The following is a 15,651-nucleotide window of genomic DNA, read 5'->3' as shown; positions in this document are numbered from 1 at the left end:
GCTTTGAAAATCATAAATTATAATTTAATGCCAATAATAATTTACAACAAATGGCTGTTTACAATAAACTAACACAAAACAAACAAGGAAAAGGGCCTGTGTTTTACTTATTAGAGAAACTTCACACACTCACATGGATAGCACTTGCAAGAGGAGAAAATAAACAGCAACCGACAAACCTGGAACTAAAAAGGTCAGCGATATTCTGCCCTAAGTACGTACTTGTATTTCTGGATGTATATATCTACAGAAAGAAGCTGAGGGTCAGCTGGAGAACTCTGCTCAAATGCACACATCAGACAGATTTTTCTGGTCTACATGTATTGACTGGAACTGAGTATCAAAGTTTAATACACTTTACAAAATGATCCCCTTTCTTCCACCTGCCCTACCCACCCGCTTTTAAAATTGAACCACAACATGGGGAAGTATGGTGGGGGGTGGTGCTGGAAAGCCTCAATAAGAACAAAATTGCAAGCTCCCACACACTGAGCTTCCTCCAAACCAGGAAAAGAGAAAGAGGAAAAAATAAAAAACCTCCAAAACAAAATAGTTACTACTTCCAAATCAGCACACCCTGTAAAGTTTCCTTCCTTCTTTCTTTCTCTTCTTTTTCTTAATTTGGCTTCTAAGGACAAAGGATCCCAAGAGCAGTACAGATTGTATCTACACAATCCGAAATGTCAAAATGTCGATGTGTTTTTATGTACATAACTCCAGTGGAAAAGACTCCCTTGACCTGTGGTCATGCTCTCACAGAATGAACGTAAAGGGGGGGGAGGGGAAAGACAGGCCAGCGGCAAGTTATCATATATACACTAACAACAGACCCTTCAGCACTATAAGCTATATCACTGAATTTGAAATCCTCTCAACAACCAAGCTAGATGAGAACCACAGAGTATTTTTAAAAAATCACACCTACTTAAGGAAAAACTCACTGCAAACAACTGCCCTCTATTTACAATGCTGTGATTAGCTTGCTAGAACTGTCTTTTGCTGAACTGTCAGAAATGTACAAAACAGTATTTTTTTCTGATCATAAAATAGATACTGATCTCAAGATTTCTAATACTTTCCACAATACCTTCCCTAAGCAGGCACTTAAGTGTGACAAATATAAGGGCCTTTTTTTTTTTTCCTGGAAAATCCATTTTTAATTAAAAGGAGGATTAGGTGAATGGGGGTGGTTTACTATATCAGTATGGCACTTCCTAAACCATAGATAAACCATTAACTTCAGCTTCTCCCCCCCCCAACACACACCCAAATTAAACAGGCAAATAAATACACTAGTCCACCTTTGAACAAACTGAGGGGAGTAAACACATGAAAGCCCCCAGCCCGGCTCAGTGAGAGCTCACAGGGGCTCTTCTCGATGGAAAGACAGTGAGTGGGGACAGCCAAACAGATTTCAGATATCAAATAATATTTTAATTTCTGAATACTTTCAATTTTCCTTGGAATATAACACACAAAGACTCGACCAAACAGTTCAGTTATTATAACTTTTACAGTATACAGAAATGTTGCACTTAAAAAAAAAAAACCTTCAGTTTTTTTTTAAAACACAAACTGTAAACTCTAAGATACTGAATCAATCACGTTACCTATAAGTGCCAACAGTGTTATTTTGTCATGCTGATTTCAATGGTATTTTTTAAAAAGGGAAAATATCAACAATTATAATACAAAGGGTTTGCAAATATACAAACAGATATAGGATTTTCATAACAATTCAAGAACTAAGCGGGACCCAATTCAAATTACAAAAGTTCACTTTTTATTCAAAACCTCAGCACGTGTCTTGGACACATTCCTTGGCTGCCAATAAATTCCACAGTTCATTCTCTTTCTTAAAATATTTTTAAAAAGCTAGGTTTGTCATGGTGTCTTTTTTTTGGGGGGGGGGCAGGGTAGGGGAAGTTAAGTGTTGTGTGTGGTTCCTCCAGTTCTCAAATTAAAGAGTGCTCAACTTCACCTAAAATTTTTGGTCACCACTTGTAAGTGCGTTTCCATCACCTTTGAGTTGCCTTTTAAAGTTTTATGTCTTCCTATGGTATTTTCATGGACTCAGTTTTAATTCTTGCAGAACATATATTTTAAGGATACACAGTTTTTAAGAAGCCAAGATTATATCAAAACTTATTATAGAACCACAGAATAAACTGGTTTGGAACCAGAAAAGTACAAAAAAGAACAGCTAGAGGTACATAGACACAGGACAATTAATAATTTGGAAAAAAAAAAAAAAGACTTACTTTCTCCATTCTGCTAATTTTCTCCCAATCTCCTTAAATGCACTTTTAGCAATATTTTTCAAAAATTTACCAAAAAAAGAAAAAGACTAATTTCCTTTTTATACAAAAATGATAAGTAGCAAGTTGTTCTGACCGACACAGGAGTTTTTTTTTTTAATGCATTCTGTAAAAGTTCATTTGACAGTCTTTTTTTTTTTTTTTTTGAAATTCACAGTCCATTAAATTCTTCCCCTCTCTTCGTTTAGCAAACTTGTAACATCCTTTTATATCCTTTCTTAACAGAAGGAATTTAAGCAAACAAACCAGTCTTTTGCCTTTTCTTTCTCTCTGTTTCACTCCCCCTTCTTATTTTGATTTCTTATTTATTGAATTGCCATATACGGCCAGTTAAAACTGCTGCCGGACAGTAACATATCCCGGATGAGGGTTTCGATGGGGGTTTTACCTACCAAACGGACGAAAAACAATTGCTCTATGACTGAGGAGGAGACCGTGCGGAGGGAAGGGAGGCGAAGCAAAAGCTTTCCGAATCGCGTTGGTTGGTTGGGGTACTGGCTCCTAACGTACTCTTCCAAAGCACACTGGGACTTTTCCTGCAAGCTTTCCACATGGGCTACATCAGAGAGACCACAGGCATCTGGAAGAAAGTTTAAAAAAAAAAAAAAAAAGGAGAAGGAGAAGGAGAAGAAGAAGAAGGATTCAGTCATCAGATTAAGAGGTTTGAAATGGGTCACATGAGGTGTGTGTGCAGTGCTTTGTCAAACTGCCCCAACCGGAGTTGGAGCAAATGCCAGTATACTGAAAACTTGGATGGAGGGGAGGGGGGGGGGGTTGGAGAGCACGAGATGGTCCTGGGGGTATTTGCTTTAAAGTAAAACACAGCTCAGTGCACCGCAGGCTTTCACGCCACCAGAACTCAGGCTTGGTCCCTGGGAGGCCCAAGCAAAGTGCACTGGGTGAATCTGGCTCAAGTCAGTTGACGGACAGACAAACAGATGAAACCAAAACTGCCAGTGCTCCTCCCCCTCCTCCTCTGTAAATAAGAGTTTGGCTTATAATTATATATTGGGGGGGGGGTGGTGGTGGTGGTGGTGGTGGTGGTGGGAGAGGAGGGCCACAACCTGGCCCAGCCTCTAGTAATGGCGTCCACGACCCAGCCTCAGATTCTCCCCAAAGAGGGCGACTCATTTTTCTCCAGTCTTTGAAACTGATTTAAGTGGCCCTTTAAAACTGATCTTGTCAGTTTAGCCCTATTGAAGGGCAGCCATGCAAACTGTGATCTCTCTGTTCATTTGAGCTGTTTCTTTTCCCCCCTTTTCTTCTCTCTCCCTTTTTCTCCTACCCCCATTTATTTATTTATTTATTTATTTATTTATTTATTTATTTATTTTAAAACCCAGTTCCCTCCAAGAAGAAACCCCTCCCTGTTATCTTCAGGAAAACACTTTTCTCTTTGGGATATGTGAAAATACAATAAATGCCTTTGAAATGAGAGGCTTCTCAGTGAAGGCGGCGCAGGTTGTGACCTGACCTTTTTGGGCGCCCCAGACAAGACTTGGGGCTAACACATGCATACTGTGAATCCTTAAAACAGATATTTCAAAACAGCCGCCACTACCTCCAGCCCCCAGAACCAGAAGACACATGTAATTTCCTCATGTGTGTATCCAGGGACTCTGCATGTAAAGAATGCATAGGTGTCTGTGGTCAGGAATTAAAAGATCTGTCTGCATTGGACTCCCTCCCTTTGCATGGGTACACTGTGTGTCTTCCCTACGAATCAGATAAGAGGGACCTTTATCTCTTTGTGAGGCGATCTGCATTCTCCACACAGGCCTCTGCATTTTGCAAATAGTAATAAATTAAACTCTTACGACAGTATCAGGCATTTCTTTCCTTGAAGAGACCAAGGGTAAGGCTAAGAGCTAACAATGATATGGAGAAATTAACAACACCCCCCCGGCGTCTGGGATCGTTGGCTGGGTGGAGGGTTGTGGGCTGGGGGTGAAGGGGACTATGGGGTTAGGGGAATATCCTGCCTGTACATTTGCATCAGGCAAATGTTCTAGTTATGACAGTTCCCCTGAGAAAAATACTCCAGATCCAAGCCTCTCTATACAGCTCTTCCTTGCCCAGACACTGCCCTTTAATTGATTACCTAAGGACTTTCAAAGGCAGAATTTGGGGTGGCTGTGGGGGGAGGTTACGTGTTAAAAAAAAAACAGCAGCGTATAACAGACAGTGGGTTAAGGACTCAGAACCTGCAATCGATTGAGCTAATGACTTGGGTCCCCAGATTTCCTTCAAACAATAAGGAAGAGACTGTGAGTCTTTTTGTCTGCCTTGAGAACTACCCAGCTCTCGGAGTGTCCTGGTTACAAGCTGTAAAAAACTGCAGTTCCTAGGTTCCAAGCCCCACAAACGTCCAAATGTTTGTAATTCTTAACTGGGAACCTCTTTCCCCCCCTCTCAGCCATGACAAAGGGATCAGCTGACAACTTAGAAAGAGAATGGAGAGGGGGTGATTTCCACCCACCTGGGATGTGCTGAACTCAGCCTGGAGGCAGCCAAAAGGCTCAGGTGTGGCCCAAAGTGGAAAGCCAGACACCTTCAGAAATCATTTGGCCTCAAGAGTTAATTAATATTAGATCTATTACTCACACAGGTTAAACTACATACAAACTAATTAGATTTCATAACGCAGTCAATGATGGTTTTATATCTCTGGCAACATTCATACCCAGCCCAAGCTGGCATACGTTTTGGGTTGTCTGAAAATTGTCTGAAGTGTTTGCCTGGGCAGAGCAAGCTAGAGGCCAGAGTCTTCAACCCCTTGCAGACATCCTGGACAGTTATGATGCCCCCTTTCTTCCTCTTGCCCCCTTCCTGACAGCCTTCCTCCTCTCCTGGCAGTCTGCATTGTTTTAATAAGAATATCATTTTGAAAACTGCTGCCCTCAGGTTGGGTTTGCCTGGAGCTCCAGCTCCCACTGAGTTAGCAGGCAAACTTTTCCCCTGCAGGGGCAAACTTTTCCCCTGCAGAGATGATGCCAGGACAGCTGCAGGGCCCAGAGGCATCTCCTGGAGACTCAGTCAGGGTGACAGAGAGAGCGCCCTGGGGCAGAGGAGGCTGCACAGGACCAGCCAGCCCAGGACGCCTGGGCCAAGGGAGGGCACAGGAACACGCATGCCAGTCTGGCAGGCCTGAGAGGCTTCCCCATGGCCCATTTTGAGAGCATGTGCCCTAAGGGACCTTCCCGAAGCCCCAGCCTTCCTCTCTTGTCCCCAGGACAGGCCTGGCGAGGCCCAGCAGCTCTACAAAGTCCCCACTCCAGGTTGCCCTCAACAGTTTGGCCTTTCCAGGGGGAGGCTGGGCTCACTCTGAGGACTCCCAAGTTCTCTGGGCCCTAACTCTGAGCTAGGAGTCCTTGGGCATGAGAGGGCAGGGCTCCTTCCTACCTGAGGTGAACAGAACTATGGCCTTGAGACAGCTGTACTCGGCGGAGTCGACGTGCAGCGCTTTGAGCTTCTCCACTTGCTCTTGGAAGATCCGTATGTGGTCCATAAAGGCGACCACTCGGTCGGCGGACATGGGTGAGGCGTGTAGGCCAGCGGCGGCCAGGAGCGGGGCGACGTGGAGAGGCATGGAGCACTGTGCCGCGTTCAGCACGAACAGCTCGCTCCAGGTGAGGCGAAGCAGGGCCACCTGGTCGGTGATCTGCAGGTCAGGGAAGAAGGGGATGTTCCGGGCCCACTCGACGGCGCTGAAGAGCATCCGCGCGGCCAGTTCGCAAATGTTCTCGATGCCCATGATGTTGTTGGGCTGCATGCACTGGCTGCCGAAGCGCGACGTGGGGTAGGGCTCGGCGCGCAGCAGCAGAGAAATATATCCGGACAGGTACGAGTGGCAGTTGAGAGGGTCCCCGTTGGTCAGCGCAAACTGCCCGTGGGTTGGCTGGGTGGGCGGCATCCTGCCCCTCTGCACCGCTGCGGGGAGGAAAGGAGACACCCCGCCGTTAATGACCAGCCTCGTCGGTCGCCCAGCTCCCCCGGCAGGGTCTGCCCCAGCCCGACCCCCGCCTGACCCAGAGCCCGCACCGCGCCCGAACAGGCAGGCCTGCCCCTCTCGCCAGCGCGCCAGGGCCACAGACCTGGAAGTCGCCGGGAGCCCGGCAGCACTCCACTCAAGCCACCACCCAGGCAAGCTCTGGCGGCCAGAGCGGCACACTTGCCTCCGAGGCCCGCTCGGGGCTGGGCCGCCGAGGACCCAGAATTGGCCGCTTTGCCTCGGGGTCCCCGGCACTGTGGGCGGGATGGAGCATTCTGGGGGCATCTTTCTTCTTTACTGCTAAACAGCTGATATTTCTTATTGATTGGAGGAGAGGGAGCGGGAGGGGCGAGTCTGGGGGGGAGGGTGAGGCGCTTTTGCAAAAGACACAAGGGTTCACCCCAGACGGCCTGCGGCCACCGTGCCACGACTCTCCCCCCAACCCGGCAGCCCCAGCCCCAGCCCGGCGGGGAGCCCCCCGGTGAGAGAAGAGCAGAGAGCCGAGGTCTGGCGGCAGCCTGATCAGTGTGCTCGAAGAAAGAGAGACGGAGGGAGAGGGCGGAGAGAGAGGCCGGCCGAGGCGAGAGGAAGCCGGGGAGAGGCGGGGAGCAGGCGGCCGGCGCCGGCGCAGCCCGGGTAGGGCCCGAGACGGCCGGGGAAAGCTGGCGAGGCTCGGGCTCGGGCTGTTATCTGACGCCGGACCGGGAGAGTCGCTCTCGCAGAAACACAAAGAAAGCCCGGCGTTCGCTCGCCCAAGCCCGGAGCCCGCGCCCGGCGCCGAGCGCGCCATTGGCCGAGCACAGCTCGCGGCGCTCGGCGAATTTCATATCACAAAGACCCAACTCGCGCAGAGCGAAAGCAGCCGCCGAGGGCCCCTCGCCCACCCGTCCCTACTCCTATCGCGCTCTCCTCCTTTCAAAAGTGAAAGGAAAAAAGAAAACAGAGGTATTTTTTTTTTTTTTTAGCAGAATGTTAATCCACGGAGGGTCACATGAGCGCTGCCCGGGCGGCAGCGTTAATACGGCGAAGTGCATAAAATTGCCATTTGTAATTTGAACCTCCTGTACAAAAGTACAATCTCAGGTTGGTTTTTTTTTTTTTTTGAGAGGGTGGGGGCTGGGGAAAGGGGTGGGGAGGAGGGACATATGTTGAACATGCAGGAAAAACAAGGGGGAGAGAGGGAGAAATCGAGAGGAAAGACGGAGAAGTAAACCAGGCTTTTAAAACAACAACAGACAACACCCCATCCCTCGCAGAAAGGCGAACTCGAATGAACTCGCAATCAATGCAAAGAAAATGAAACAGCCCGAAGAGAAAGTAGAGGAGGAAATCAGTCGGCCAAAGCATGCGGATTTGGGGGGGTCTGGGTTCCAGTGCAGAACTTGCTTCTAGTATAAAACCCCTTTCAGCTGCAATACGAAGAGAAGAGCTTGGGGCTTCTGCGTCCTTACCCAGAGCAGGCTAGCCAAACGCACCCAGGGCCCCGGGACCCCAGGCGAGGGTGGGGGGGAGAAATGAGAGGCCGATACCTTCCCGTCTCATGCCCACTTTGAGGCACTTTTTGAGGCGGCAGTACTGGCACTGGTTGCGGTGGTGCTGGTCGATGGGACAGTTCCGGTTGGCGCGGCACGTGTAGCTCAGGTTCCTCCGCACGCTGCGCTTGAAGAAGCTCTTGCAGCCCTCGCACGTGAACTGGCCGTAGTGCTTGCCGCTCGACTTGTCCCCGCACACCACGCACTCGATGTGCTGCTGCTGCTGCTGCTTGTCGCCGCCGGGGCCGCCAGGGCCGCCCTGGCCACCGGCCGCCGTCTGGGCCGGCGTGCTGGCCGGGCCCCCTTGGCCCGGCGTCTGTGGCGTGTGCGGGGCGCCGGGCGGCGGGCCGGGCACAGGCGGCGCCTGCGAGGCCTGGCTGCCCTGCGAGCCGGGCACCTCGTCCTGGGGGTCGCGCCACGTGCTGACTACCATTGCCATATCTATGGGGGCCGCGTCCGGACTTCCTGCTCCCCTGGCTGCGGGCGGCGGCGGCTCCCGGGTCTCGGGCTCCGGCGCGCCGCCTTTTGTGTGTGCGAGGGTGCGAGAGGGCGCGGGAGGGCGCCCCGGGTGGCTCGGGGGCTGGTTGGTTGAGGTTGGTTAGTTTTTCCTTTTTTGTTTCTGCTTTTGCAAAGTTTTGTCGATTGCTTGTCTGGCCCGGTGTGTTTGTTTTGTTTGTTTCCCTCGGCTCAGCTTTGTTGGTTTCGGGGGGCTTTCGGCCCGGAGGGGAGGGGAAGGGGCCAGGGGAGAGAGAGTGGGAGCAGAACGTGGAGAGAGAGGGAGGGGAGGGAGAGCTGCAAGTCGATTGTCTGGCTTCAAGACAGAAGTAGGAGGCAAAAAAAAAAAAAAAAAATCTCTCCAAAGATCTCGCTCGCTCTCACTCTCTCCCTCCCTCTCTCGTTCACTCTCTCGCTCTCAGAGCTGGTGTGCCGAGGAGTTGGAGTAGGAGGAGGAAGAGGAGGAGGAAGAGGAGGAGGAGGAGGAGGAGGAGGAGAGGCGACTGTCCGGGGGCCAAGTCCAGGGCAGCCCACAGTCAGCCATTCAGGAAAGCCATCGAAATCAGGAGGACTGGGAGAGCGGAGGCGCCGGTCGCGGGCGCGCCCAGAGAGCCGGGCAGGCCGGGGCGGAGGCCGGCGGCCCGCGGAGTGGCCGGAGCGCTGCCCGGGTCCGGGGGAATCAGCATGAAAGTGGTCCGCGTCGGGCGCTGCGCGGCGTCGTCCTGGCGCTGGGCCGCCGCCGCCGCCTGCCACGGGCGCCCGGCGCGCGCCTCGCTCGCTCTGGCCGCCGCCGCCCGCTTTCGCCGGATGGAGGCCGCTCGCCGCTCCCTGCGGGCCGCCCGGGCCGCCGCCGCCGCCGGAGCCGCCGCCGCCGCCGCCGAAGCCGCCGGGTCGGGCCCGGAGCCGCCGCGTCTAGCGCCGCCGCCGCCGCTGAAGCCGCTGCTGCCGCTGCTGCCGCCGCCGGAGCCGCTGCTGCTGCTGCTGCCGCCGCCGCCTCACACACATAGGGAAAGAGTCAACTCGCCGGCGGCGGGGGAGAAATGATAAAAGAGAGAGAGGAGGGCAGATCACCACCTAGAAGCACATCCTTCGTGCGCAGAGGGGGGAGAAAAAGACGGAGAGAAAGAATGAAAGAAGGGAAAAAAAGGCAGCACGGCACCCGGAGAAAGGAGGCAACTCGGGGAGAGGAGGAGGAGGAGAAGAAAACACACACGCGCGCACGCACACACACACCGCGGAGAGAAAAGAACAGAGAATCAAAGTGATCAAATATGCTAAAAAGGGGGGCGCGGGAGGGAATGCGATTTATAGGCGCCGGGGCTGGCAGAAGTGGCTTCTCCGCGATCAGCTCACTGAGCTCTCTATATAGTGAACTTTGACACGACTGCTGCAACTTAGCGCACGTTGCCATGGTGACGGCGCGCCTTATAAGGCAGCAGCCGGGGTTGGCCTGGCCAGGCGCGCGCGCGCCGCCCCCTCGTCGTCATTGGCCGGAGCGCGGCGGCCCCGCCATGGCGGCCGCGGGCTCAGCCCGGTCCTAGCGCGAGCGGCGTCGCGGCCGCGGCGCGGGGCGCGCGGGGGGCCAAGGGGGGCGGGGAGGGGGCGGCCGCGCCGCCACCACCGCCGGGCGGGGGATGGGCCCGGGCCGGCCCCGGGCACGCGGCCCCCGAGCTCTCCGCACCCCGCACCGGAGGTTTCCGCCCCAGCGGGGAGAGGAGCGCGGCGCGCACACACAACGCCTCTTAAAGGCTCCGCGAGAGGCTTTGGATGGAATCGAGGACTTCGCCTCCCGCAACTTGGCGATGCCACGAAATCCGTCGCTCGCGCACCACCCGGGACTCCCGGCGCATCTTTGTGCCCACAGTGCCAGAGAAAGAGAAAAGTTCCCCGGTTTCTTTGCAGAGGGGTAGTGGGTGGGGGGCAGGATAGGTGCCGAGAACCGAGCTTGGAGGCATTTTGCAAACGAAACATTTGGTCAGATCCGGGTGACGGTAGACCCTTCTCTTAAGCAACTCTGATCACTTGCTTGGTTTTGTGGCTTGATAGACATTTTTTTTTTTTTCCTTTTTAGAGAGGGAAAAAAGAAAGAAGCCATTTGGTATCTGTCTTTTCCTTGCAGGGTTAACATTTCACAGGTATGTGGCCTGACATTTTAATTGCTCAAATGAAACATCTCGGATGCTGAGAAGCACAAGTAGACTTCATCTCATTGTCATGACGCAATTAAAATCAATTTTCCTCAACTTCATCCTCTCTCATTAGTTATAGCCAACTCACAAGCCAACGTCCTGCCACACTACCCAGTCGTGGAGAGAGGTGAATAGACCGTTCTGTCCGCTGATGGACGAGCGGAGGCAGCCTCCCAGCCTCCTAGCCTCCCCTGTGCATACCCTCTGTACACACATGTAAGCGCACATGTATCAGATGCATATTTGTCAATGTACACAGACAAAGACTTCAGCGCCTATGCTTCTAGGTCATGGAACAGTTGAGGACGAACTTCATTGTTCCTCAGGTTCCTTTTAGGCATCCATTGAGTCATTAAAACACGACCAACGATCCTGCTCCAGATTGGAAATAATACCAAGCACAACTCACAGGAACCACACACAAGCCACAGGCCACCTCAAGAGATTCACTGCAATAAGAACAACTTAATAGCCTATGCCAGTCTGCTTCAATGTGCTAAAATCATCAACATGGTTGTGTCTCTGAACTCCAGGGCGTTTGGCTTTAAACATCACACATCTAGAATTGGCCCCACGGAACACACTGTATTTCAGGGCAGGCACCTTTCGGTTTGATCATGAGAAGTTCATTATGATTGTTCAACGTTTAGAAAACAAAATTTTGACAGCATCGCACACGTTTTGCCCCAAGAAAAACTGTAAACTTGGAAGCCAACCAGGTTTATGAACAGTTGAAATATTTTACATCAACCACGCCGAGTTTCAGGAAACATGAACACATATGAAGAGTAAAGTAATGACCCCAGGAAAGCATCCTTGATAGTGCAAAAAATGGACGAGATGAAAGGTGTAAAAAAAACCAACCATAGACCACACATACGATTGACCTGTGCTGGTGTGTGCTCTTTGCATTCAATAAATACCCTTTACCCACAGGCAGAATACAAGGTAGGTACTCAGTGAAGATACAGGCAGACAGGGGCTAGTTTTTAGGAGAGGAGAAACCCTCTTTACACTTCCTTGCTGGAACCTTCTTAGTCCTCACCCTTTCTCCGCTGAAATCACGTATTTCACTAAAGCTGCAGGTGCTGGGATTATTTGAAAGTTGTAAAAAAAAAAAAAAACCAACTACAGTGGACACTGAACTATCATAAACCTGGTGTACAATGAGATTGCCACAGAGAAGGCAGGCTGAGAATTTCAGGTTGATTAGAGACACAATATCACTTTCTCTTAAAGAGGACAGAAGGATGGAAAAGAAATCATTTCAAAGGTTTTTTTTTCCCCCCCTTTCAACTCCTATGATTCAAGGGATTGCCTAATGCTACAAATGTCAGTAGATTAGGGGCAATCTCAGCAGAGATGTGGTGGGGCTGGGATGAGACAGGAAATCTAATGGACATACCCATCTCAATTTAATAGAAGAGAATAATTGATTGTAGGGAAATCTTAATCTTGCCTCTTGAGTGCAGACACTTCCATAGCAAGATCACCTTTTACAGACATGCAGTGGGAAATTTCTGAAAAGCAACAGCTTCCACAGGGCACTTAGAGATTTTTGGTGTTTGAAGTATGCTCTGATGGACTCAGATTTAAAATGAAGAATTTCCCAATCTCCTACAGAACTGGAGCCTGCCACAGCACACGACCACAGGCTTCCCGTGAAGTCAGACGTGTTTCACTCTGTATTTTAGATTCATTCAGTTATGGGGATGCTATTAGAAATTCAAAACAATAAATAAATGACCATATCAATCGTAGTTAATTTTTACTGCATATAAGAAGAGAAAAGACTGCAGACTGAGAAAAAAAATGGAGGGGAGAATATTTTCAAATGCCTTCTTCAGAGATGCTCATTTCCCTTGAATAAAACAGCTCTAAGTCTAAAAGAGAAATATCAATATGTCGTTACTGTTCAAAAAAAAAAATCCAGCCCAGTCTTTTATTGCAGATGTAAATTTATTTTAATGAGGGGAATGGCAAGCTTTAATTTGGCTGGAGAAAGTTGGAAAAACATTTGTTTTACTCTGGTGGAAAAAAAAAAAAAGTAAAGCAAACCCACCCAGGAATATGATTTTCTTGCAGCAAGTGGCCTGACGGCTGTCATTCTCCCCAAATGAAATCACAATATGAATACAGACCCCAGCAAATGCCGAGTTTAACTCTGAACTCAGTAGAAACCAGTTCTGTCCACCAGGATTCATTGAATTCCTCCTTTCCCTCAATCTAGTTCGTGTGTGTTTTTTCTCTTCCACCACACTGGAGCTCCATGAATAGGGAAAGGGGTTTCCATTGTGTCCCTCTGAACTTCCAAGTCAATGCAATTTTTAACCACTGGCTTGTGGTACTTTGAAAATCACCAGGGGCTGTCAGAGTTGGGTCCTCTGAAAAATTTACAGTGCTAAATCAGAGCATATGCTGGGAGGGAAAAAATTGCTTAACATTGGAGCAAGTACAGTATCTGTCTGCCCCCTAGTGTAAGAGTCCTCGCTGCCTAAAATTCAACTTTAAAAGAAAAGGAGCTCTTAAAGGGAAACGACTTGGAGCTCACGTAGGCATACGAGAATGAAACTTCTGTACATTTTAATCTGAATAATTCTTCAGGATTTAAAATTAATTGGCTCTAGCTTGGTTGGACCGGACTCGGATCTCGCCACCGCTGCGTTTCCCGAGTCACTGGCGGGGAGAGGTGATCTTCTTCTTTTTTTTTTTTTTTCCTCCCTGAACTGGGTTTATGTGCGTCCCCCTCACCCCCTCCTCTCTTTTTCTTTCTCTGTCTCTGTCGTCTCTCTCGCTGGCTTTTTAAAAATGAGGAACCGTTCCTTGAATGTTCTGGACAGAGCACAGAATTGCTTCTTAAGTCAGCCCGACGCGGTTGCAATAGACAGCCAAAAGGTAAACGTTTGCCTGAAATCCGCACGCCAGTTCCGCCACCCCGCCCGATGGTGAGTACCCTTCTCGTTGCGATTCTCCTCCTAGCTTTAACCGAGCGCTTGCCTCCCGGAGCCGCGGCCGAGGGCGCCGGGCAGGACTTTCCTCCCTCCCTGCCTGGCTGGCTGTCAGTTGCACAAGGTTGCAAAATGAAGCGCAGAGGCAAATCGAACAGTAAATGCTGATACTTAGAGCGAGCCTCGGCAGCTCCTTTGCTAGAAAACCGAGTCGTCTGTTGCTTGGAAAAACACGCTTCTAGGACTGGCTTTTTTAGTTTGCTCTCTGGAAGGAAAGGAGTTTGAGGAGACAGGACGAGGAGATGGGGAGGCACGGCAGTCTTTACGCTTCGGTTTAATCATATTTTGGCAGCTTTGCAATTGTATTTTCCCCCCCTCTTCCCCCCTCCACCACCTCCCCTATCACACACATGTAATAAAATATGGCAATGCATTGAATTGACTGTCCCCCCCCTCCCCAAACCCCTGAAACCACAGTCCTAGGCATTTCAGACACGTTAGCAAACCGATTTTTTGAAAAGCCCCAAGTCACCCCCAGCCCCACACAGCACAAGGAGAAAAGTGAGAAAGGAGAGAGAGAGAGAGAAAAAAATACTGTAAGTAAACATACCAAAACCATATTTGCCTTGTTCAAGGTCCCAAACCGCTTGCATCTTCCTTCTAAACTGGAATAACTCTCCTTTAGTTTGGCGGGTGAAATAAACGCTTTGTTGGCCCCCTGAAAAGATGTGTCTTTGATAATTAAAGAGAATCTCCTCCTCGGTGTTTATCTAAGCGATTGTGCAAACTGATAAAAAGTAGGCACTAGCCTGCAGGGAAAAAGAGGAAAGGTGAAGGGAGAGACCTTCCACCTCAAGGAAGTGCTTCCCCATGTATTAGGCGTTCTCAGCCTTGGAAAGCCTTGCACACTAACTTTAGAGAGACGAGGTTTCAGGGAGCTTTGTACATAGCTGCTGAGGAATGCGAGCCTCGCCTTTAAGAAAAAAAACCCCAAACCGTAGGTAGGAGATGTCTGGAGTGATCCTTGTCTCTCATCTCATTCCTTAGAAGGAAGAGTGCGTTGTTACACCTTGTTTGGGGCTGGAAAGACGAGACTTTAAAAACACCCGTCCAATTGAAAAAAATCTCCCAACTTAATGAGTTTAGTCGGAGGCTGGAGCAAACGGCTCAGCCTCGGCGGAAAACCGCCAGCAACTATAGGCGATATTGCAAAGCAAGACGACCCGAGGCACAGCCAAATTCCACTGTTTGGGGTCGAGAGGGATGGAGGCTAATCCTAAAGCAAGTTGGAAAAAAACAGAGGTGGGAGAGGAGGGGGAAAAAGCAGCCTCCTAGCAGACTGGCAGACAGGCTCCCCTCACCCTGGATCAAAGATAGAACTTGAAGCAGGAGGGCAACATTTTTCCTAGGAATCCGCTGGAATCCTCATTTTCTACTTTTAACTCATGTCCCCCCAAGTGATTTTTCCCACTCCCCTGCAGAGCCGTGCCCCCCTTTTCCAGTCCCCATTCTAGAACTTTCCTGAGGAGGAAACCTATTTCTTTTGGGGGGGGAGGGGTTCCCAATTTCAAGCCTTCAAATAATGAATGCTTAATTAACCCCCTCCCTCCACCCACCCTCCCAAATGGAAAAAGGAAGCAGGAATACAGTAACTAGAGAAAATTGAGGAAAAACTATGCTGCCTCTTGCAGTTTAATACAGTTTTAACTAATGGATTTTTTTGTTTTGTTTTGTTTTAAGAGAAGAATAATGGGGAAACACGGATCTTTTATTTTAGGAAACTGTTATGGTAAGATGTATGTCAGACTTGACAAATGGAACTAACGCTCTTCGGCTGCTTCTTGTCCTTGTCTTAAACAGGAATTAAGTTAAACACAGTGCTGAATGTTAATTACATGTTTACTGGCTAATGAAAATTACAAATGGTTTTGCCACCTCAAACAATGATGAAAACTCTGAAGACACTGTAATTATATACTTTGAGGGAAATAACTCAGAATATTGATCATAAGAAGTGTAAATCTTTTTTTAACTATTCATTAATACCATAAATATGGGCTACAGAAGTTTTTCCTTGTGGTTTGTCTCATCAGTTATATCGAGTGGATGGATGGTGAGGTTTCTCTGGGGAGGTGGTGAACTCATTCTCTTGTAGAAGGAGGCCACTTGTGTAACTCA

General features: G+C 49.5%; 1 protein-coding gene and 1 long non-coding RNA gene across 30 annotated transcripts in view; one reads left to right on the top strand and one right to left on the bottom strand.

Moving 5' to 3' along the window:
- Positions 1-1,412: 1,412 nt before the first annotated feature.
- On the bottom strand, positions 1,413-14,900 carry NR2F2 (nuclear receptor subfamily 2 group F member 2). 3 transcript variants are annotated; one of them, XM_023254959.2, is made up of 3 exons: positions 14,084-14,900; positions 5,721-6,248; positions 1,413-2,898 (listed from the first exon to the last, which is right to left on the bottom strand). In XM_023254959.2, the coding sequence occupies exons 1-3, from the start codon at positions 14,124-14,126 to the stop codon at positions 2,624-2,626; spliced, it is 846 nt and encodes a 281-aa protein (XP_023110727.1). In that variant the 5' UTR covers positions 14,127-14,900; the 3' UTR covers positions 1,413-2,623. The 3 variants fall into 3 exon arrangements, with proteins under 3 accessions (XP_023110727.1, XP_023110726.1, XP_023110728.1); XM_023254958.2 differs by lacking the exon at positions 14,084-14,900 and adding an exon at positions 7,839-9,116; XM_023254960.2 differs by lacking the exon at positions 14,084-14,900 and adding an exon at positions 6,413-6,952.
- Positions 9,952-15,651, top strand: part of LOC102902604 — a 122,411-nt gene continuing 116,711 nt past the window's right edge. For 13 of the 27 annotated variants that reach the window (XR_006598926.1, XR_006598934.1, XR_006598923.1 and 10 more), the window contains exon 1: positions 9,954-13,470. This is a non-coding gene — a long non-coding RNA (uncharacterized LOC102902604). Of the gene's footprint in view, positions 13,471-15,651 lie in introns of all 27 variants that reach the window. The other 14 variants (XR_006598928.1, XR_006598915.1, XR_006598913.1 and 11 more) reach the window with 5 other exon arrangements.

Source organism: Felis catus, chromosome B3, assembly GCF_018350175.1.
Source record: "Felis catus isolate Fca126 chromosome B3, F.catus_Fca126_mat1.0, whole genome shotgun sequence".
Taxonomy (NCBI): Eukaryota; Metazoa; Chordata; class Mammalia; order Carnivora; family Felidae; genus Felis; species Felis catus.
This window is presented reverse-complemented; position numbering and strand designations above follow the sequence as displayed.

Coding starts and splice junctions, on each gene's coding strand:
- NR2F2 (XM_023254958.2), bottom strand. CDS start 8,280: ATGGCAATGGTAGTCAGCACGTGGCGCGACCCCCAGGACGAGGTGCCC. Junction 6,249..7,838: donor AGTGGGCATGAGACGGGAAG/GTATCGGCCTCT, acceptor TCCTCCCCGCAG/CGGTGCAGAGGGGCAGGATG. Junction 2,899..5,720: donor CATAGTTCTGTTCACCTCAG/GTAGGAAGGAGC, acceptor ACTTTCTTCCAG/ATGCCTGTGGTCTCTCTGAT.